Raw genomic sequence first — 25512 nt, 5'->3', positions numbered from 1 at the left:
GTTTGAGTTGTAAGAGTTGACCGTAGTTTGACTTGTGTGAAGATAACTCTGGAATCGAGTTCCGTCAGTTCCAATAGCTCCGTATGGTGAATTTGGTCTTAGGAGCATGTCCAGATGTTGATTTGGAGGTCGACGTCAATTGGCGAAATTTTGAAAATTAGAAGATTTTTGGGATGTTTGACCGGGAGTGTACTTTTTGATATCGGGGTCAGATTCTAATCTCGGAAGTGGGAGTAGGTCCATAATGTTAATTATGACTTGTGTGCAAAATTTGAGGTCAATCGGACTTGATTTGATAAGTTTCGGCATCAGATGTAGAAGTTAGAGGTTCTGAAGTTCTTTAGGCTTGAATCGATGCGTAATTCTTAGTTTTAGCATTGTTTGATGTGAATTGAAGGCTCGACTAATTTCGTATAATATTTTAGTACTTGTTGGTATATTCAGACGGGGTCCCGAGGGCCTCGGGTGCAATTCGGATTGAAACCGGAATAATTTTAGACTTGTGAAAATGCTAAAGCTCCCAGTTCTAGTGTCATCGCACTTGCAGAGGGATTGGCCGCAGGTGCGGACTCGCAAATGCTGTGAGTTGATTGCAGAAACGGTTCATAGCCTACCCAGTTAGGACAGCAAATGCGGTTATAGTTTCGCAGAAGCATACTCGCACATGTGATTGAGGAAGCGCATAAGCGGAAAGGCTAAGCCAAGCCTGGGGTCATAGAAGTGGAGCCCTTCCGCAGGAGCGGGAGCGCAAATGCGGTTGTCCCTTCGCAGAAGTGCAAGCGCATGTGCTTTTAGGGTGCCACAGAAGCGAGTTTGCGGGGGGCCTAAGTGGTGGCCGCACCTGTGATGGAAATTCCGCAGGTGCGAAGCCGCAGATGCGGCTAAGGCCTCACAGAAGCGGTTTAACTGGCAGAAAAGGCCTAAGTCCGATGGTTTGATTTCATTATCCATTTTTGGACCTAGAGAGCTCGGATTGAGGCAAAAGTTTGAGGGATTTTTCAGAGAAAACAATTGGGTAAGGATTCTTGACTCATTTCTTTTTTTATATTCCACTAATCTATCATTAATTTGATCATTTAATTCAGGATTTGGGATCAGAAATTGGGGGGAAAAGGTGTAAAGTTCTTAGACCAAAATTTAAGGTTTTGATCGAGGTTTTGGTATCGGAATTGAGTAATTTTGGTTTGGGTGGACTCGTGATTGAACGTATATTCGAATTTTGTGGCTTTTACCTGATTCCGAGACGTTGGCCCGGGTAGACTTTTTGGGGCGATTTCTAATTCCTTGTTAAAGTCATAATTTCATTATTTAGATTAGTTTTTATAGTTATATTTATAGTATGTAATTGCTTTGGGCTAGATTTGGGCCGTTCAGAGTCGGAAGGTCGAGGGAAAGGCGTTCTTATTGATTAATTGACGAGATTTGAGGTAAGTGACTTGTCTAACCTTGTGTGGGGGAAATTACCCTTAGGAGTTGGTACTGTTACGGTATTTGTAATATATGAAGGCCGTGTACACGAGGTGACGAGTGCGTACTCGAGCTAAATGTTGAAAATCCGATTTTGCTAAATAATTCCTTTTTATTCCCTTAATTGAGTTACTCTAGCACATGTAGTCATCATGTTTAGCCTAATGTCACATGTCTACATGTCTTATCTATTACTTGAAATTTATGTAGCATGCTTAGTTGAATTAAGAATTAACTGCTTTCGTGATTTCGTATTCATTCTTTAACTGTAGGATTCCTTGCTGTAATTTCATTGTTCCAATTGTTATGTATTGTTTTCGTGTTTCTGCCGTGTGGAGTTTTATTGTGGCACGAGATTTCTGCCGTGCAGAGTGTTATTATGGCACGAGGTTTCCGCCGTGCGGTTATCATTGTTTGCACGAGATTTCTGTCGTGTTGTTATGAGATATTTACTTTTGGGACTACGTGGCAGTACCTCGGGAGTGCCCCCTGTTGTTTGCCTCTATTTGCTGCATTGCTGTTGTTCCTTAACTTGTAAGATTGTGCTTCCTTACGTGATGTAATTGTCTTCTTGATTTCGTGTTGTTATCTTTTGCCTTGTCTTTCCTATTTTTTCTTGTAGGGACCTGATCTGACCTCGCCACTACTCTACCGAGGTTTGGCTTGGCACTTACTGTGTACCATTGTGGTGTACTCATATTACTCTTCTGCACATCTTTTTGTGCAGATAAGGTTTTTCCTACCAGACCAGATATCAGTGAGCTAGCCTGTGCGTGGAGACTTCAAGGTATATCTACAAGTGTCCGCAGACTTCAGAGTCCCCCTTTATCCTTATTATGTTGTCTTCCTTATTCTCTTTAGACTCTGGTGTACAGAGATATTTAGCATTTTTTTTAGAGCTTGTGTCTTATTTCTTCCGGGTTTTGGGAGTTGTAACTATTTTAAATCGCAGTTTTTATTTATTTCAGATGTTGAGGTTTGAGTTTCATCTTTATATTCAGTTATTTCAAATAAGGTGATGAAATATATATATATATATATATATATATATATATATATATATAAAAGATTCCAAAAATCTAAGCAAAAAAAGAACTTTTTCAATAGGTATAATTGAAATTCATTAAAAATATATAGACGGGACAATATATAATTTTTGTGGAAGATAGGAGATGATTTGTTCTGATTTGGTATCAAAATTCGTAGTTAAAATCAAGTTCAATAAATTCTTCTACGACACATGTATCATGTATGTATCACACACACAGGTATACATGTATATACATGTGATATACATTTGATACAAATATGATACATATGTGATATACAAATGATACACATCAATTTTTTCATTTTTCATTTTCTAATTCGAATTTTCAATTCTAATCACCTCAAAACCCCGCCAAATCATCCCAAAACTGAGATTCAAACTTGTTAAGATGTACCCAATCTATTCTAATAGCACCACTAAATAAAAACGCAACAAGTTGATAATTTTTTAGCTACAAATAGCTAATTGGCAAATATTGATAACATTTGGCTAATATTAATAATATTTAATAAATTGGTCAATTTTTGTAATAAGCTACTTATAAATATACATAGATGGTAGTTTCCCTTAGTTAAATCGTTGAACAATAGACTTGCCAATAAACAATTTTATTTACTTGTAAAACGGTGCAGTTGAATTTATAGCGTGATATATAGAAAAACGAATTGATTTGATCCCAAAAATAATAAATAAATTAAATAAAATGTGAAACTTAGCATTGTAATCGAGATAAAATAGAAGATAACTTGGTTTCGGGAGCAATGCTTTAAAAGGCAGCAATAGGAATAACGTTAGACAGAAAATAAAGTATTATTTAGCTTGGAAATGTGTGTAGCATAACTTTTTCCGAGATTTTCGTGTGTTACAATTGTTATTGAATCCACTATTTATAGTTATACCTAGGGAACAAGGTCATAGGATCAAGCCCCTATTAAGTGACAATAATGAGGGCCACTAATGAATATGTAATGGCAGGTGATGAATGCCAAAATTATCTGTAACGGCTGCGTATTTAATACTGAGGAATATTCTTCATTGAATGGCATGTGGTGACAAGTAGTTGTTTGCTCTCATTGACAATGTTCTCTTAGGGATTTACCCAGTGCCAACCGAAGCTATTGTCCTCGGTCTTGATTTCCACTCGCTTCATCTTCCGTCTGCCCCCTGGTTCCACGTGTCACTTTGTCATTCGAGCATTTAATATGAACTAATTTTACCCTATACATATAGTTCCACAACTTTCCGGTGGCACATCTTGGTGTCACCGGGAAGTTGGTAAAGATTCCTTTCTTGGCGGTAAATTTTCTGAATCTTTCTGAAAGATTTCTGACGCTTGATAAGACACACGTCTCTTCGCATTTAATACATCGAACATGTGTTACTCCACGATTTAGCAATATTTTTGTCGGTTCTCGAGGTAATCATGGCCACGATTTTAGCCTCATATTCCTTATACGCCTCATTTTCCTTCTTCCACTTCTACCAGTTTCATAAACTCTTTCAACTTCTTTGCATTCAACTCCTTTCTGCTTTCATCTCTATTTGATCTTCTTAAAAAAACACGTATCACCTTTTGCAGATTATGGATTTTTACACTAATTCCTCCAAGAATTGGGTCTAGGCTTAGCATGTGCACGAAAACCTCTAGCGGGATACTTGTAATATCCGTGTGCGACCAGGCAAAACAATCAGCATTAGTTTTAAGAAATTCAATAAATTCTGACCTGAGCTCGGGTTTTATTCCTGTCCCCAAGTGAAACTTCCTTTTTAGAAACTTCTCAAACAACGCCGCTTATTCAAGTTCTTCCGCCGTGGACTTGGTTGCGTCCGTTTTTTCCAGTACCTAAAAATATCTTGGTACCTGATGGGATTTTGAAGGCTCATATCCTTCGTCATCTTCGTTTAGTTCAGGAGCAAGCGTCGGTTCCTATAATTGCTATGCTGCATGTTCCTTCCCTTTACTGTTGGAAATCGAGAATGTGTTCATCTCCCTTGCCACTGGTTGATCTCCTCTTATCTGTTTGACTCCCTCTGGAGTTGGGGAATTCAGAAGTTGGTGATATATTGACGGTACATCCTTTATATCGTGCAGCCATGGTCTGCCAAAAATTATGTTGTAGCCTATGTCGCCTTCTACTACTTCAAATAAGGTAGTTTTCAGGACCCCTTCGGCATTCGTGGGCAGCAAGTTCTCCCATCGGGTTGTCACACTTCCTAAGTTGAACCCAGCGAGGAGTTTTGTTGCCAAAATGATGCTTCCATTTAGTTTGGCTTGTTCAAGCACTCTCCATTGAATGATATTGGCTGAACTTCCTGGGTCAACCAAAACACATTTAATCTTGAAATCTAAAACGCTAAGAGAAATGACCAGGGCATTGTTGTATGGCAGTAGAAGTCCATCGGTGTCCACTTCCCTGAAGGTGATGTCGTCCTCGACGACTTCCCGAAGTTTCTTACTATGAGTCACTGATACCTTTGTCTTTTTTGCTGCCGAACAGGTTATACCGTTGATCTCATTCCCCCCAAAAATCATGTCGATGGTTAGTCGAGGAGGGTCTTCGCCGCCTTCGAGGGCTCTGCATCATTCCAGCCATGACTATAATTGTTCTTAGCTCGGTCGCTTAAGAATTCTCTGAGATTGCCATTTTTCAACAGCGTTGCTACTTCCTCGCGCAGATGTTGGCAGTTCCTAGTCCGGTGGCCATTAGTCCCATGATATTCTCACCATAAATTAGGATCCCTCTAGCTAGAATCGGACCTCATTAGCCTCGAAAACCGTGCTTCCTTGATGTTTCTCATTGTTGATACCAGCCCCACTATGCTGACATAGAAATTATACTTCGACAACTTGGGATAAGTGAAATTCCGGGAACCCGATACCTCTTTTATCTTGCAATGACCTGTTATTTCGGTCACAGTCAGTTTTCCTATCGGGAACAACCCTATCCGCTGACCAGAACCCTCTGTTATCGCGTCCTTTGGCCTTTTCGTAGGGCAAAAATCGGCCCCTAGAAGATCGTCGATCTGCATCAAAATCATCATTCGATTTATCCCTGTTTTCTCAAACTTATCATACAGAGATGTTATTTTCTGTTCTCTAGGATGAGCTTGGGGCGAACAAGCATATTCTATTACAAGGTTTTAATACTAGTTATATGCTTCTTCTTTCCTTCTCGACCCTTAGTTATTGTCGAGAACCAAAGCTGATCATCTTCTATTCTTATCTTTGATTCGTAACGGTTATGGACATTCGCCCATGTAGTTTCCTGGAACTCGAGAAGGCTTTCGTTCAGTTTTCGGGAGGTGTCGGAGCTTCTCAGGTTCAACCTTTTAGTAAATGCCTCAGCTGCTCATTCATCTGGCACGAACGATAACAACATTCTTTCTTTATGAAACCTGATCAAGAATTCACGTAGCAACTCAGACTCTCATTGTAAAATTCTGAATATGTCTGCCTTCCGATCATGGACTTTCCTAGCACTGGCATGGGCCTTAATTAAAGATTCTGTGAGCATCTAAAAGGAATCTATTGAGTATTCGGGTAAGAGGGAGTAGCATGTTAAGCTCCCTTCGTGAGGGTCTCTCTGAACTTCTTCAGTAAGTCGTTTCCTTTCACCTTCCGTTGTATAGGTGGCGATGTGCTCCTAAGGGTCCGAAGTCCCATCATATTTCGGTACGTCTGACATTTTGAACCGCTTCGGAATCAATCTGGTGATGCGCTCGCGTTATAGTCCATCCGTTCGGTCATTTCCCTCATGAACTGCAAGAGCTCGATTTTGAAGCATATCCCCCCGGCCCCATTGAAGCCGACCTCACCCTTCGGGGTGTTGTTATCAACCCTTTGTGCCGTTTGATTTGTGGGGGCGCCAGAAGGAATATGGCCTCTTCCATTCGCGTTGTTGGAAGCTCCTGACAGCGCCTCCTTTAGTTATGTCATGGCCTGGTCTTGTCGTGAGAGACGACCCATAATGGCTTTTGCTATTCTCTCAAGATCCTCACCGTTTTTGCAACGTGCTCGTCTCAAGCATTATGAGGAGTCGCCTCACGTACATGTGGGGGATATTGCCCTCCATGAACCGGCGTCGCTACATCCTCCTCGTTGCGGGTGTCACTGATCGAATCCTCGTGTTGAGGCAGATTTTCTTGTGCCTCCACATTATGTTCAATGTTGACATCATTAGATGCCCTTTCTGTTTTATGATTTTTGCTAAGAAACAAAGAATCAAACAGGTTAGTGATAGATATAAAGATCAACTCAATTACACAGTTGTCTAAGCCCCGCGGTGACCGCCAAACTATTTATCCGTAAAATGGTATAGTTGAATTTATGGCGTGGTTCGTAGACAAGCAAATTGGTTTGATCCCAAAAATAATAAATGAATTAAATAAAATATGAAACTTAGCGTTGGAATCGATATAAAACAACAGATATCTTGGTTCTGGGAGCAAGACTTCCGAAGGCAGCAATAGGAATAATGTTACACAAAAAATAAAGGTATTATTTAGCTTGAAATAGTGTGTAGTATAAGTTTGTTAGAGATTTTCGTGTGTTACAATGGTTGTTGAAGCCACTATTTATAGCTATAACTTGGGAACAAGGTTCTTGGATTAAGCCCCTCTTAAATGATAATAATGGGAGGCATTGATGAATATGTACAGCAGGTCATGAATGCATAAATTCTCTTTTACGGCTGCGTATTTAATATTGAGGAATATTCTTCATTGAATATCATCTAGCGACAAGTATTTGTTAGCTCTCGCTGACAATGTTCCCTTCGTGATTTACCCAATGCCAATCGAAATTGTTGTCCTCGGTGTCAGTTTTCACTCGCTTTATCTTTCGTCTGCCCCGATTTCACGTATCACTTTGTCATTCGAGCATTTAATATGAACCGATTTTACCCCGTACGAATCTACTGTTTTAGGCCCACTAGTATCGAAATTCTAAAGCAAGAGATGACTCGTATCTTTAAAGCTTTTTTCAGTTAGGCACCTTTTCCTTGTTACTCTTTCTTTAATCTTTGATCAAGATAGACGACTAATTACGTCTACAAAATGCGTTATACTTAAAACAAATCAGAAATTGGTGAATCATCATATATATGCAAAAAATACATAAACTGCTACTGCAGTATCTTAAACAAGAACTTGAGATTTAGTTTTAAGTCTTCCTAAATATGTCTAATTTCTAGGGGATGAATTTGGTATAAATGCAGTATACTATAGTTACTATTATAAAAGATCTTATCCCACATTGACTGGAGGAGAGCTCCTATATAAGAAATGGGATTTAAAAGAGCTCAAGCAAAACATGGAAAAACATACCTTTCTAGGTTTTTTTGGCTAATATCAAGTGTAGTATATGTTCTTATCGGTTTAATATGTGATATGTGAATTATCAACTCACACGATATTAACTCAATATTTAAGAGGGAAGGTCTATCACAATAGCTTGCTAGTGAGATCTTCGTGTGTCGCCTTAGCATTGCACTACATCCCTGGCCCGGCACACCCCACCAATTTTAGTTCTAATTTTTTTTTAGTTAGTCAAGCTGTCACGATCCAAAACTCACTATAGGCTGTGATGGCGCCCAATGTCGCCGTTAGGCAAGCCAACAGTGAACTATCACATTAATTGCTCATTTTATTACTTTCGAAATCATAAATTTTATTAAGGATAAAAATTTACACTTTTAAATCCCCAGGAACGTACATAAGTAGTAGTTTATAAAATAAATGAAAGGCGATAATGATAAATAAATCCGTAAGCAACAACTAGCATATCCCAAAACCCGGTGTCACAAGTGCATGAGCATTTACTAAGAAATACAATAATAATACAACATCTGTCCGGAGTGTAAATAAGACACGATAAAGTAAATAGTACGATGGAAACACTGTGGGCTGCGATGCGTAGCCTGGAATGCAGCTCACCATAAAGTCTCCTCAACAGCTGCGCCTACGCGCCTAGAAGACCACCAGATGAACATGTCGGATCCTGCACATTTAGTACAGAAGTGCAGTATGAGTACGTAAATCAACGCGTACCCAGTAAGTATCTAGCCTAACCCCAGAGAAGTAGTGATGAGGGGTCGACATTGACACTTACTAGAGGTCCAATAAAGCAATATAGTAAATCATAAGCAGATATGAAGCACGCAGCAATAATGGGGTAAATCTGTAAATTATCTAATCTTCCAAAAATTTCTTTTAAAGGTATGAATTTCTCAGTCATGTATTCTACCTGAACAACTCAGATGTATTAAGTGCCAATATCAAATGGATGAGGAATACTATATAAAATACTAGGCATCAGTAGAAGGAAAATCTCGTGAATATTCGAATGCCAGCGATATAACGCACGATTATGCCGACGTCTTTCGGCCCGATCTAGAATAATATGTACACTGTCGAGGGTCGAGCGGCACGAACCATAGATGCATCTATTATACTGCTGAGGCGTTCGGCCCGTTCCACAAGAAATAAAAGAAATTATCAAATTACGAGACACGTGTTTATAACATAATACATGAGCACAAAGTGAATATAACCTTTACCGTTTCTCAAATAACTTGTCGACAATTCAAGGTGATAAGGCTAGGCCTAACATATATATAAACACGTGTTATGCCGAGCCTTATCACCTTGAATTGTCGACAAGTTATTTGAGAAACGGTAAAGGTTATATTCACTTTGTGCTCATGTACTATGTTATAAACACGTGTCTCGTAATTCGATAAATTCTTTTATTTCTTGTGGAACGGGCCGAACGCCTCAGCAGTATAATAGATGCATCTATGGTTCGTGCCGCTCGACCCTCTGCAGAGTCCCTATATATATATATATATACATACACTAATCAAATTTCAATTATAAATTCAGGTAATTAAACTAGCAAGTTGGATTCAAATAATACAATTATTGTTTGATAAAGTCCTAAGTCTACCCGGACATAAATATGATTTTAGCTACGTAGGGACTCTCGTCACTTCGTGCGTACGTAGAACCTAAAATTACTAATACATAATAATTATATCACATATAGGGGGAAGGGGTAGTTTCCCCTCACAAGGTTAGACATGAGACTTACCTCGCTCCGAAGTTCTACAACCGGCTCCAACGTCATTCTAACACCTCAAGCCAGCGGACCACTAGCCGCACCTGCGGACAAATCCATCACAGGTACGGTTCTCTCTAAGCCCAGGGAAATCCGCTTCTCACAACCAAAGTCCGCCCCTGCGCGACCGCTTCTACGGTCCAACCTTCGCTCATGCGCACTCGCACATGCAGAGCCCTTCTGCTTATGCGACTTCAGTCTCGCCCAGCTCCTTCCACTTCTGCGCTCCTCGCACCTGCGCTCCCACGTCTCTTCTACCAAAATCGTACCTGCGATAGCCCTTACTCACCTGCATGACTGCACCTGTGGCCACTCTTTCCGCAGGTGCGATGAGACCAGACTTCACAAGCTACAAGTGGTCCTCAATTCCAAGTTTCAATCCGTTTCTAACCCGAGGCCCCTGGGACCCCATCCAAACGTACCAACACAATCCAAAACACAATACCGACTCAATCGAAGCCTCAAATCATGCCAAAAAAAAAAATCAAAACTACGAATCAACGATCGAAACCTTTCTTTAAACTTTCAAATATTCTAACTTCGCCGAACGCGTCCGAATTATGCTTAAACATCCCGGAATGATGCCAAATTTTGTGTGCAATCCATAAATAACGATACGAACCTATTCCAAGGCTCGAAACTCCAAATGAACATTGATAACACCAAAATTCATTTCAAATCAAACTTAAGAAATTCTTAAACTTCTAAAATGCCAACCTTCCATAATAGACGCTGAAATGCTCCTAGACCACCCGAAACCCAACCCTAACATATGCCCAAGTCCGAAATTATCATACGAACCTATTGGAACCTTCAAATCCCGGTTCCAAGGTTATTTACTTAATAGTCAAACCTTGGTCAACACTTCAAACTTAAAGCTTCCGAATCTAGAATTTTCTTTCCGAACCACTCTGAACTTCCTGAAATTCAACTCCGACCACACGTACAAGTCATAATACATGAAATGAAGCTACTCAAGGCCTCAAAGCGCTGAACGATGCTCTAGAGCTTAAAACGACCGGTCGGGTCGTTACATTCTCCCTCACTTAAACATACGTTCGTCCTCAAACATGCCAAGAACTGTCTGGAGTTGCCGTAAATCACTGCTCAATACCTTGTGTACCTACTCGTGCCACTACAACCCAGTTGAGCACATTATCTCGTGCTAGACTGAGGATCCTCCCTCTTATTAGTTAATAAGCCTTATGTTACATCTCGTACTTTTGTACGTTAGATTTGTCGTAAGATAATTGACATAAGTTTAAGGACAAGATTATTTTTTTTGAGGTTATAAGTATTTATACTATTTATAACAAGTGATAAGTAAGTGTCGTGAAGGTCAGAGGGTAAACGAGTTAAAAAAAAAAGAGTTTCGTCGAAGTTTAATATTTTGGAATAAAATACGGTCCAAGCTATAATACCTCATATTTATGGATTAGTGCTATACAATATACCACATGACCATGATAGTAAAATATATTATAGTAATCTATATGAAGTATATTAGTATTTAAGTAAAATAAAACCTAAAAATTAATTATGTTGCTAATTGGTTAAATATTGGATTTTAGTGGAAGATTAGTAGATTAATTAGTAAATAATTATTATGTGGGCATGATTCACATAGGTTAGGAATATGTGGCAGCCAAGGGATGGAGACATGAATGCATAAGGTGGAGGGGACACCTATTTTGTCTATAAAAGATACATACGTATTTAAAAGGTGTGTTGGCATCTTATTAAAAAGCATGACATGACACATGTGTAGATAAAGTTACTACATAATAAATTTAGATGACTTTATTAACTTTTTATTTAAATAAGATACTTGTTCAAAACGTGAATGGAGATACAGACCTCACTAACGTAATAATTCAAGGGATTAAGACCATTCATTAGGTTATATAGGATTTGTGACTATGTTATTGTAAGACCTCATAAGTTTAACAACCTTAATACCGTTAGATACATTTTGATATGGTATTTATTTTGAGTGGAATATTTTTTTGTAAAAAGTTTGAAAAATATAATTTTATATAGTTATTAATATTCCTACTTCCGAATATACTTTAAATTATACACATAATATGAGAGAGTTTATGAGATTTTCTTTATTGTAAAGATAGAAGTTATTTTCTCATAAGAAAAGAAGGTTATGTTTTTACCATTTTAAGAATTAAGTGTACGAAAATTTGTACTCTTTATATGAGATTAGCAAATTTAGAAGTTGATAAAATATATATTACATGGATATTTTAATGAAATAATAATGTATGTATTTATTTTATATGGTACCATAATTTATTAATATTTCAAGTTTTTAATAGTATTACTTTAGGATGAGGACAAGATTTCTAAGTTTTCTTGATATTTTCCATGCTAGTTCACGTGATAGTGTCTACTCAATTAGACATCCATATATTTTTATATTAATAAAATTGTTAGAGGAGTCAAATAATCACGTGAGTGCATATAAATTAGAGGGGAGGACTATGTGTAATGTGTTTAGGAATTGAGAACAAATGTTGTAGCATGATAGATAGTAATTACTACTATTCCTGCCTTACTTCCACGTGTTTTGGCCATATTCAAGTAATGTAGGGACAAGGAATTAATTTTCAATACTTGCGCGGGAGGAAGTGTATTTAATTACAAATAAAGATTAGTCTTATGTGTTCATGTGGGACATGCTTAAAGGAATAGATGATGATTCATAATGTCTTCTTAACGTGGAAATGGTAGCATAATATCACGACCCAAAATCTCAACCTGTCGTGATGGCGCCTATCTCGATACTAGGCAAGCCGATAATCTCAATAAACCCAAACTTCTCTTTAAGGTTGAAAATATAATATTTAAATACAATACAAACACTCCCCAAAACCTGGTGTCACTGAGTACATGAGCATCTAATATGAATACAAGTTTGAAAAATATAGTTTATAATAGTCTGAGACCAAATACAGTGAACAAAGAGATAGAGAAGGAGAGACAAGGTCTGCAAAATACGGTAGCTACCTCAAAATCTCCTGAAAATCAACCGCGCGAAAGGATAAACACCTGTTATGTCTGGGAACACCTGGATCTGCACACGAAGTGCAGGGTGTAGTATGAGCACAACCAACTCAGCAAGTAACAATAATAAATAAGGAACTGAAGATAGTAACGAGCTACACTGTTATAGTTCATTTCCAGTAATCCCAACAAAGAATAGACATGCTATCAAATATGCCAGTTTAATGTCAAATCAATTTTTATATAGTTCTTGTTCATGTAATCCGTATATCAACAATCTTTCAGAAATTTCACAACAATGACAGATAGAAATTAAGTGCAACAACAAATGGAAATCAAGTACAACCTCTGAGGATAACAATCACACACTGGGCTCCCAGCCCTCATCACTCCCTGGACTCCTAGCCCTCATCACTCACTGGGCTCCCAGCCCTCATCACTCACTCATTGGGTACCCGCGCTCACTGGGGGTGTACAGACTCCAGAGGGGCTCCTACAGCCCAAGCGCTATAATATGCACGGACAACTCAAGTGCCAAAATATAAATATCTGGATCTGCACGGCCAACTCACGTGCTATAGTATAATATAAGGATCCGCACGGCCAACTCACGTCCTATAGTATAATATAAGGATCTTCACAGCCAACTCACGTGCTATAGTATCAATATCTCACAATCAGGCCCTCGGCCTCACTCAGTCATAAATCTCTCCAGTCTCTCGGGCTCTCAATAATCATGAAATCAGCCCAAACAACAATGATATGATGTATCAATAATAATAACAGAGACTGAGATAAAATGTGCAAGTAAAAACTGAGACTGAGTACATATAGCATTTAGCAGGCAATTCAACAAGTATGCGACCTTTGTGGGTCCCAACAGTACTATCACATAGACTAAGCATGATTTCTAACATGATTTACAGTCAAATTTTGTCAACACATAGAGAGCATATAGCTAACAACAAATTATTCAACTTTATAGTTTCTCGGGACGGACCAAGTCACAATCCCCTCGGTGCACGCCCACACGCCCATCACCTAACATGTGCGTCACCTCCAAAAAAATCATATGATACCAAAATCTGGGGTTTAATACCCTCAGGACCAGATTTAAAACTGTTACTTACTTCAAGCAATGAAATTCTTATTTTACAATGCCCTTTCCTCGTGAATTGGTCTCCAAACGTCTCGAATCTGGTCATAAATAGTTCGTTTCAGTCAATAAAATTCATTGGAATTAATTCCATAAGAAAATAATAATTTTCCATAAGTTACAAAAGTTACAAAATTCGGAACTCGACAAAAGTTACAAAATTGGGGCCCACGTCTCGGAACTCGACAAAAGTTATAAAATTCGGAAGCCCATTCAACTACGAGTCTAACCATACCAATTTTACCAAAATCCGACCCCAACTCGACCCTCAAATCTTCAATTTAAACTAAGAGGGTTTTCAAATTTTCCTAACTCCATTCACCAATTAAATGATAAAAACAACCATGGATTCAGGTAATTTAACCAATATTGAGTTAAGAACACTTACCCCGTCGTCAAAAACTGAGTCCCATTTTCAGAACTTAAACTCACTGCCCAGGCTTTTCTTCTTCGCAAATGCGGTCAGTGCCTCGCGTTCGTGAAGCACAAAATAGTTCCCGTCCAAATTCCTCCTTCGCGAACGCGACATCACCCTCGCGTTCGCGAAGCACAAAATGCCTCTGCCTTAATGCCTTCTACGCAAATGCGTTCAACCCATCGCGAACGCGATGCTTCGTTTCCCCTCACTACGCGAATGCGACACCCCCTACGCGAACGCGTAGACCAATTGCCTGGGGTCCTCAGCTGCTTCCCCTCTTCTTCGCGAACGCGTAACACCTCTCGCGTTCGCGATGCATACCCAGTCCACCCTTTGCGAACGCGTGCTTCTCTTCCCGAATGCGAAGAGCAAATATTGCTAGCCTCTCAGTTCCTCTTTGCGAACGCGAGGCTCCACTCGCGAACGCGATGAAGGAAACCAGATGGTGCATCAGAAAAATTCCAGCAGAGTTCCAAGTCCAAAATTCAACCCGTTAACCATCCGAAACTCACCCAAGCCCCTCGGGACCTCAACCAAATATACCAACAAGTCCTAAAACATCATACGAACTTAGTCGAACCCTCAAATCACCTCAAACAACGCTAAAATCATGAATTACACCCCAATTCAAGCCTAATGAACATTTGAAATTTCTACTTTCTACAAACGACTCCGGAACCTATCAAACCACGCCCGATTGACCTCAAATTTTGCACACAAGTCATAAATGACATAACAGAGGTATTCCAATTTCCAGAATCGGATTCTGACCCCGATATCAAAAAGTCAACCCCCGGTCAAACTTCTCAAAAATTAAACTTTCGGCATTTCAAGCCTAATTCTTCTACGGACTTCCAAATAATATTCTGGACATGCTCCTAAGCCCAAAATCACCATACAAAGCTATTAGAATCATCAAAATTCAAATTCGAGGTCTTTTACACATAGGTTCATATCTGGTCTACTTTTCTAACTTAAATTTTCAATTATGAGACTAAGTGTCTCATTTCACAACGAGTTCCTTCCGGACCCGAACCAACTAACCCGATAAGTCATAAATTAATTGCAAGACATAAATTGAGAAGTAAATAGGGGAACGGGGTTATAATATTCAAAACGACCGGCCGGGTCATTACATTCTTCCCCTCTTAAACAAACGTTTGTCCTCGAACGGGTTTAGAATAATACCTGGAGTCTCAAATAAGTGTGGATATTTATTTCGCATCTCCTGCTCAGTTTTCCAAGTAGCTTCTCCAACTGGCTGGCCTCTCCACTGCACCTTCACTGATGCTATGTTCTTTGACCTCAGTTTTCGAACCTGCCGGTCTAAAATAGCCACTGGCTCCACGTCATAAGTCAAATTACCGTCCAGCTGTACTGTACTGAAATCCAGAATATGAGACGGATCCACGACATACTTTCGGAGCATGGATACGTGGAACTCTGGATGAACACCTGATAGACTAGGCGGCAAAGCAAGTTCATAAGCCACCTCCCCAATTTTCTTAAATATCTTAAAAGGCCCAATATACCGAGGGCTCAACTTGCCCTTTTTCCCGAACCTCAACACACCCTTCATGGGTGAAATCTTGAGCAGAACCTTCTCCCTAACCATGTGAACAACATCACGAACCTTCCTGTCAGCATAACTCTTCTGTCTAGACTGTGCCATATGAAGCCGTTCCTGAATCACTTTGACCTTCTCTAAAGCATCCTGAACAGAGTCAGTACCCAATAGCCTAACCTCACCCGGCTCAAACCAACCCACTGGAGACCGACACCGTCTCCCATATAAAGCTTCATACGAAGCCATCTGTATGCTTGACTGGTAGCTATTATTGTAAGCAAACTCTGCGAGTGGCAGAAATTGATCCCAAGAACCCCCAAAATCAATGACACAAGCACGTAGCATATCCTCCAGTATCTGAATAGTGCGCTCGGACTGTCCGTCCGTCTGAGGGTGAAATGTTGTACTCAACTGAACCTGTGTGCCCAATTCTCACTGCACTGCCCTCCAAAACTGTGAGGTAAACTGCGTACCCCGATCTAAAATAATGGACACCGGCACACCGTGTAGGCGAACAATCTCGCGAATATAAATCCCAGCCAACCGCTCCGAAGAATAATTAGTACCGACTGGAATAAAATGCGCAGATTTGTTCAACCGATCTACTATCACCCAAACAACATCAAACTTTCTCAAAGTCTGTAGGAGTCCAACTACGAAGTCCATGGTAATACACTCCCACTTCCACTCCAAAATTTCAAGTCTCTATAGCAATCCGCTCGGTCTCTGGTGCTCGTACTTTACCTGTTGACAATTTAAACACCGAGATACAAACCCAACTATATCTTTCTTCATCTGCCTCCACCAATAGTGTTGTCTCAAATCCTTATACATCTTTGTGGCCTGGACTAATAGAGTATCGCAAACTGTGAGCTTTCTGGAGAATTAGCTCACACAAACCATCTACATTAGGTACACATAGCCTGCCCTGCATCCATAATACACCGTCATCTCCAATAGTGACTTCCTTGGAATCAACGTGCTGAACCGTGTCCTTAAGGAAAAGCATATGTGGATCATCATACTGGTGCTCTTTGATGCGATCATATAAAGAAGACCGAGAAACCACACAAGCCAAAACTCGATTCGGCTCAGAAACATCCAATCTAACAAACTGATTAGCCAAGGCCTGAATCTCCAAGGCTAAAGGCCTCTCTTCTAACGATAAGTATGCTAAGCTGCCCAAACTCTCTGCCTTATGACTCAAGGCATCGGTCACCACATTGGCCTTTCCAGGATGATAGAGAATGGTGATATCATAATCCTTAAGCAACTCCAACCACCTTTGCTGCCGCAAGTTAAGATCCTTCTGTTTAAACAAATATTGTAGACTCCAATGATCGGTATATACCTCACACTGGACACCGTACAAGTAATGCCGCCAAATTTTCAAGTCATGAACAATAGCTGCTAACTCAAGATCATGGACTGGATAATTCTTCTCATGTACCTTTAATTGCCTGGATGCATAGGCAATCACCCTACCGTCTTGCATAAGTACTACGCCGAGACCAATCCGTGACGCGTCTCAATACACAGTATAAGACTATGAACCTCTAGGCAACACCAATACTGGAGCTGTAGTTAAAGTTGTCTTGAGCTTCTGAAAGCTCTTTTCACATTCATCCGACCACCTAAACGGAGCACCTTTCTGGGTCAATTTAGTCATAGGCGATGCAATTGACTAGAAACCCTCCACGAAATGATCATAATAACCGGCCAAACCGAGAAAAACCCGAGTCTCAGTAACTGAGGATGGTCTGGGCCAATTCTAAACTACCTCTATTTTCTTCGGATCCACCTTAATACCTTCTCTGGACACTATATGTCCCAATAATGCCACCGAACTAAGCTAGAATTCACACTTAGAGAATTTGGCATAAAGTTTCTCCTCTCTCAGCCTCTGTAATACAATACCCAAGTGTTGTGCATGCTCCTCCTGGCTACGTGAGTACACCAGAATATCATCAATGAATACTATGACAAATAAATCAAGATATGGCTAAAATACACTATTCATCAAATGCATAAATATTGCTGGGGCATTAGTTAGCCCAAAAGACATCACAAGAAATTCATAGTGGCCATAACGAGTCTTGAATGCCGTCTTTAGAATATTCGAATCCTGAATTTTTAATTGGTGATACTCAGACCTCAAATCAATTTTGGAGAACACCCTCGTTCCTTGAAGCTGGTCAAATAAATCATCAATACGCGGTAATGGATATTTATTCTTGATTGTAACTTTGTTAAACTGCCTATAATCAATGCACATACGCATAGTACTATCTTTCTTTTTCATAAACAGAACCGGTGCACCCTAAGGTGACACACTAGGCCTAATAAACCCCTTTTCAAGGAGTTCCTGAAGTTGCTCTTTCAATTCTTTTTACTCAGCTGGTGCCATACGATACGGAGGAATGGAAATGGGCTGAGTACCCTACACCAAGTCAATACTAAAATCAATATCTCTGTCGGGTGGCATACCCGGCAGGTCTGCAGGAAATACATCCGAAAAGTCTCGCTCGACCGGTACTGAATCAATAATAGGAGCATCTGCATCAACATCTCTCACAAAGGCCAAATATGACAAGCATCCCTTTCCAACCATATGTTGGGCCTTCAAATAAGAAATTAACCTACTAGGAACAAGATCTAGAGAACCCCTCCATTCAACCTCTGGCAACCCCGGCATCATCAACGTCACGATTTTTGTGTGACAGTCCAAAATAGCATGACATGGAGACAACCAATCCATACCCAGGATTACATCGAAATCAACCATACCGAGTAATAAGAGATCAACTCTAGTCTTTAGTTCCTCAATAGTTACCACACACGACCGATACACGCGATCCACAGTAATAATATCGCCAACCGGTGTAGATACACAAACAGGTGAAACTAAGGACTCACAGGGCATATCCAGATAATGAGCAAAATATGATGATACATATGAATAAGTGGAACCAGGATCAAATAATATAGAAGCCTCCCTGTGGCACACTGAAACAATACCTTTGATCACTGCGTCTGAGGCAACAACATCTGCCTTGGCAGGAAAAGCATAGAATCGAGCCTGCCCGCCTCCTGATCGGCCTCCCCCTCTTAGGCGACCCCTAGCTACCTGACCCCCACCCCGAGATGGCAGGGCAGGTGATGTAACTGTTGCTGCTGGTGCTGGTGCCGTCGGTCGAGAACTCTGCTGTGAAACCCCACTCAACAACCTAGGACACTCTCTCTTAAAATGACCAAATTCTCCGCACTCAAAACAACCTTTCCTATGACGGAACTGCTGCTCCTGATAACCCGAGGGATGACCTGCAGAAGCCTGTGCGAATGAGGCATGATGAGAACTCTGCGCTGGTAGTGCACTGAATGAAGACTGGCCTGAGTGAGCACTGTAAGAACCATGGCTAGCTAATGCACCACGATGAGCTGGATGACCCATCTGAGCATGTCTGTAGGAACGACCCCTACCACGGTAAAACAGACCCTCTGAAGGAACACCGCTGTAATCACCCGGACCACGAGGCCTTTTAGCCTCTCTCTCTCTCTACGTTCCTGGCTACGAACCATCTCTATCTGCCGAGCAACATCCACTACCTCCTCAAAAGTAGCACCAGATACTCTCTCCCTAGTCATAAGTAACCGCAGCTGATATTTGAGGCCATCAATGAACCTCTTAATCCTCTCCCTATCAGTGGGAACCAACCAGACTACGTGATGAGCCAACTCAAAAAATCTCATCTCATACCGCGTCACAGACATATCACCCTGGCGAAGCTGCTCAAACTATCTGCACAGCTCTTCTCTGCAGGATTGAGGTACGAACTTCTCCAAAAAGACCACGGAGAACTGATGCCAAGTAAGGGGTGCTGCACCAACAGGACTACATCTCTCGTAAGTCTCACACCATCTGAGTGCAGACCTAGAAAACTGAAAAGTAGTGAATGAGACCCCACTGGTCTCCAGAATACCAGCTGTCCGAAGCATCCGTTGACACCTATCCAGAAGATCCTGAGCATCCTCTGACTCAGTACCGCTAAATGGAGGAGGTCGAAGTCTCTCAAATCTCTAAAGTCTCCTCTGCTCATCATCTTCCATAATAGGAACTACCGGGGCCTGAGCAGCTATAACCGGCTAGGCTAGTAGTGCCCCCGGTATCTGAAGTCCCTGTACTACCTGGTCTGGAGTATGGGCAACGGGGGTATGAGTATCTCCCCCAGCTTAAGAAGTGGCAGGTGCGGCCTGAGCCGAAACCACATGAGCAAGGCCAGTGCATGCTGCCAATATCTAGGCCAAAGTCTCCTGAATGCCTGCAATCTCAATGGGCACAGCTAGTGCCTGAGCTGATCCTGTCGGCTCAACAATATCTGGAATCTGCTCCTGTGCCGGAATAACTGGTGGTACTACAGGTGCTATTCCAACTGGGGTACGAGCTACACCTCGACCTCTACCTCAGCCCCGGCTTCTACCACGGCCCCGGCCTCTCGCGGCCCTAATTGGTGGCACTGGTGGCTGACCGTCCGATCCAATAGTACATGTCCTTACCATCTGTGAGAGAATAGAATAGCAGAAATTTAGTTTCCAGAATCAACAAATTCGCATGACAGAATACAAGAAAGTGAAATTTTCCTAAGGGTTGTGCAGCCTCTCAAAGATAAGTACAGACGTCTCTGTACCGATCCGCAAGACTGTACTAAACCTGCTCATGACTCGTGAGACCTATGTAACCTAGGCTCTGATACTAACTTGTCACGATCCAAAATCCCAACCTGTCGTGATGGCGCCTATCTCGATACTAGGCAAGCCGATAATCTCAATAAACCCAAACTTCTCTTTAAGGTTGAAAATATAATATTTAAATACAATACAAACCCTCCCCAAAACCTGGTGTCACTGAGTAAATAAGCATCTAATATGAATACAAGTTTGGAAAATATAGTCTATAATAGTCTGAGACCAAATACAGTGAACAAAGAGATAGAGAAGGAGAGACAAGGTCTGCGGAACACGGTAGCTACCTCAAAATCTCCTGAAAATCAATCGCGTGAAAGTATCAACACCCGCTATGTCTGGGAACACCTGGATCTGCACACGAAGTGCAGGGTGTAGTATGAGTACAACCAACTAAGCAAGTAACAATAATAAATAAGGAACTGAAGATACTAACGAGCTACACAGTTATGGTTCATTTCCAGTAATCCCAACAAAGAATAGACATGCTATCAAATCTGGCAGTTTAATGTCAAATCAATTTTTATACAGTTCCTGTTCATGTAATCCGTATATCAACAATCTTTCAGAAATTTCACAACAATGACAAATAGCAACTAAGTGCAACAACAAATGAAAATCAAGCACAACCTCTAAGGACAACAATAACACACTGGGCTCCCAGCCCTTATCACTCCCTGGGCTCCTAGCCCTCATCACTCACTGGGCGCCTAGCCCTCATCACTCACTCAATGGGTACTCGCGCTCACTGGGGGTGTACAGACTCCGAAGGGGCTCCTACAGCCCAAGCGCTATAATCTGCACGGACAACTCACGTGCTGTACGGACAACTCACGTGCCAAAATATAAATATCTGGATCCGCATGGCCAACTCACGTGCTATAGTATAATATAAGGATCTGCACGGCCAACTCACGTGCTATAGTATAATATAAGGATCTGTTCGGCCAACTCACGTGCTATAGTATCAATATCTCACAATTAGGCCCTCGACCTCACTCAGTCATAAATCTCTCCAGTCTCTCGGGCTCTCAATAATCATGAAATCAGCCCAAACAACAATGATACGATGTATCAATCATAATAACAGAGACTAAGATAAAATGTACAAGTAAAAACTGAGACTGAGTACATATAGCATTTAGCAGGCAATTCAACAAATATGCGACCTTTGTGGGTCCCAACAGTACTATCACATAGACTAAGCATGATTTCTTACATGATTTAGAGTCAAATTTTGTCAACACATAGAGAGCATATAGCTAACAACAAATTATTCAACTTTACAGTTTCCCGGGACGGACCAAGTCACAATTCCCTCGGTGCACGCCCACACGCCTGTCACCTAGCATGTGCTTCACCTCCAAAAACACCACATGATACCAAAATCTGGGGTTTAATACCCTCAGGACCAGATTTAAAACTGTTACTTACTTCAAGCCGTGAAATTCTTATTCTGCAATGCCCTTTCCTCTTGAATTGGTCTCCAAACTCCTCAAATCTGGTCATAAATAGTTTGTTTCAGTCAATAAAATTTATTGGAATTAATTTCATAAGAAAATAATGATTTTCCATAAACACCCGAAAATTAGCTCAAAAATTGCCCGTGGGGCCCACATCTTGGAACTCGACAAAAGTTACAAAATATGGAAGCCCATTCAACCACGAGTCTAACCATACCAATTTTACCAAAATCTGACCCCAACTCGACCCTCAAATCTTCAATTTAAACCAAGAGGGTTTTCAAATTTTCCCAACTCTATTCACCAATTAAATGATAAAAACAACCATGGATTCGGGTAATTTAACCAATATTGAGTTAAGAACACTTACCCCGTTATTTTCTCTGAAAATCACCCACAATCGCCTCAAATTCGAGCTCCGAATCGTCAAAAGCTGTCCCATTTTTCAGAACTTAAACTCACTGCCTAGGCTTTTCTTTTTCGTGAACGCGGTCAGTGCCTCACGTTCAGAAAGCACAAAATAGCTCCCGTCCAAATTCCTCCTTCGCGAACGCGACATCACCCTCGCGTTCGCGAAACACAAAATGCCTCTACCTCAATACCTTCTACACGAACGCGTTCAACCCATCGCGAACGTGATGCTTCGTTCCCCCTCACTACGCGAATGCGACACCCCCTACGCGAACGTGTAGACCAATTGCCTGGGGTCCTCAGCTGCTTCCTCTCTTCTTCGCGAACGTGTAACACCTCCCGCGTTCGCGATGCACACCCAGTCCACCCTTCGTGAACGCGTGCTTCTCTTCCCGAACGCGAAGAGCAAATATTGCTAGCCTCTCAGTTGCTCTTCGCGAACGCGAGGCTCCACTCGCGAACACGATGACGGAAACCAAATGGTGCATCAGAAAAATTCCAGCAGAGTTCCAAGTCCAAAATCCAAACCGTTAACCATCCGAAACTCACCCGAGCCCCTCGGGACTTCAATCAAATATACCAACAAGTCCTAAAACATGATACGAACTTAGTCGAACCCTCAAATCACCTCAAACAACGCTAAAATCATGAATTACACCCCAATTCAAGCCTAATGAACATTTGAAATTTCTACTTTCTACAAACTACTACGGAACCTATCAAATCACGTCCGATTAACCTCAAATTTTGCACACAAGTCATAAATGGCATAACAGAGGTATTCCAATTTCAAGAATCAGATTCTGACCCCGATATCAAAAAGTCAACCCCCCGGTCAAACTTCTCAAAAATTAAACTTTCGGCATTTCAAGCCTAATTCCTCTACGGACTTCCAACTAATATTCCGGACATGCTCCTAAGTCCAAAATCACCATACAGAGCTATTGGAACCATCAAAATTCAAACCCGAGGTTGTTTACACATAGGTCCATATCTGATCTATTTTTCTAACTTAAATTTTTAATTATGAGACTAAGTGTCTCATTTCACTCCGAGTTCCTTCCGGACCCAAACCAACTAACCCGATAAGTCATAAATCAATTGCAAGACATAAATTGAGCAGTAAATAGGGGAACTGGGTTATAATATTCAAAACGACTGTCCGAGTCGTTACACATAAGCACTGATATGTATTAGATGGTGACATCTATACAACTAGTCATGATTTTGGCAAATGAGGTGGACCCCACTATCCATAAACTACAACTATTACCTTCACTTTTTGGTGGATAATATATATATATATATATATATATATATATATGTATATATATATGTATATATATATATATATATATATATATATATATAGCTATCACAAGCAACGGACTAGCAAGTATGGAGAAAATACACATTTTGCTTCCTCTCAACATAGATTAGAAACGGGTCCCCTTGAAAAATTTGAGCTACAACGTGGGGAGGTAGATATATCTCCTTGCACCGAAGCAAAATGTGAAGAACAAAATAGATGTTATACCGACATCGGTTTGCTCCGGATGACAAATTTGGAGATTTCTTCGTAATGAAGTAAGGTGGAAGAAGACTAGTTTTGGCATACAAGATTGAGGAGATTGTTCACATATTCAAGTAGGAAATTGATACTAAAGGTATGTTAAGGCTAATCCTTCCTTCTTTTGGCATGATCCAAGGATTAAATGTCCATTTACTTTTATTTTGGCAAAAGCTACTTATAATATTTACACTTCATTTTGTGCGGAGAATGAATTAACAACGTTCAACATCTTTTGGTTAATGATTAATTCTTTCATTTGGGGAATTCATGCCAACACCTTGAGGATAAGTTATTTTAGAATAAGTATGATATTGGCATGTCTACGTGGGGCTATGACAATATGTAACATATGACTAATGTCCTTTATAGAATTTTTGAGCGGACATTTGGAAGAAGTTGGTGATATAGTGATATAATGAAGAGGTGGGTAAACCCCACAAACTATGATGGATAAAAATACTCTCTTTTGGACACTTATTATGAGAAAGAATTGCAGTAAATATGATTTCATTATCACTTTAGCTAAATATGGTGTTTCATAAATAAAACTATTTTGGTTCCTTCATTTTCACGAGAAGTAGAAAGAATTGAAGCAACCTTTCATCTTTGGAAATTACACATAACAGCAGTACTCACAAGGGATATAACATCAATGTGAATTTATATTGTAGTGGCAGCAATGTGAGTTGGTAATTTATGGAAGAAGAGTGTAATCTTTCTCAAAGACAATATATGGGTTTTGTGCACCACCTCGATCTCGTTGTTCTATTTTGGCGCGTTGGTTAATCCAGGTTGTCTTCTGTATGAAGTAAGGTGGAATAAGAGTATTTTTAGCAAATAAGACGTTAGGCAAGCTAATGGTGAACTATCACATTAATTGCTCATTTTATTACTTTCGAAATCATAAATTTTATTAAGGATGAAAATTTACACTTTTAAATCCACGGGAACGTACATAAGTAGTAATTTATAAAATAAATAAAATGCGATAATGATATATAAATCCGTAAGCAACAATTAGCATATCCCAAAATCCGGTGTCACAAGTGCATAAGAATTTACTAAGGAATACAATAATAATACAACATCTGTCCGGAGTGTAAATAAGACACGATAAAGTAAATAGTACGATGAAGACACTGTGAGCTGCGATGCGTAGCCTGGAATGCAGCTCACCATAAAGTCTCCTCAGGAGTTGCGCCTACTCACCTAGAAGACCACCAGATGAACATGTCGGATCCTGCATATTTAGTGTAGAAGTATAACATGAGTACTTAAATCAACGCGTACCCAGTAAGTAACTAGTCTAACCCCAGAGAAGTAGTGACGAGGGGTCGACATCGACACTTACTAGAGGTCCAATAAAATAATATAGTAAATAATAAGCAGATATAAAGCACGCAACAATAATAGGGTAAATCTGTAAGTTACCTAATTGTTCACGCCCAACTATGCCTTATAAAAAAGACTAAGCGGTCGTTGCAAATATAATCTGGTTTACAAGTCCGGAGTTGAATCCCACAGAAAAGTATGA

The 25512-nt window shown here is 40.4% G+C and overlaps 1 protein-coding gene and 1 non-coding gene across 2 annotated transcripts; one reads left to right on the top strand and one right to left on the bottom strand.

The window, feature by feature from the left end:
• Nucleotides 1-4454: 4454 nt before the first annotated feature.
• Nucleotides 4455-5051, bottom strand: LOC142163797 (uncharacterized). Its single transcript, XM_075220938.1, has one exon. The coding sequence runs from the start codon at nucleotides 5049-5051 to the stop codon at nucleotides 4455-4457; it is 597 nt and encodes a 198-aa protein (XP_075077039.1).
• Nucleotides 5052-7839: 2788 nt separating this feature from the next.
• On the top strand, nucleotides 7840-8035 carry LOC142164533 (U2 spliceosomal RNA). Its single transcript, XR_012695294.1, has one exon. It is a non-coding gene; the product is annotated as a U2 spliceosomal RNA (small nuclear RNA).
• The last annotated feature ends 17477 nt before the right edge of the window (nucleotides 8036-25512 follow it).

This window comes from Nicotiana tabacum, chromosome 9 (genome assembly GCF_000715075.1).
Source record: "Nicotiana tabacum cultivar K326 chromosome 9, ASM71507v2, whole genome shotgun sequence".
NCBI classification, from domain to species: domain Eukaryota; kingdom Viridiplantae; phylum Streptophyta; class Magnoliopsida; order Solanales; family Solanaceae; genus Nicotiana; species Nicotiana tabacum.
This window is presented reverse-complemented; position numbering and strand designations above follow the sequence as displayed.

Excerpts from the sequence above, each read along its gene's own strand:
- LOC142163797 (XM_075220938.1), bottom strand. The coding sequence starts at position 5,051 with ATGATTTTTGGGGGGAATGAGATCAACGGTATAACCTGTTCGGCAGCA.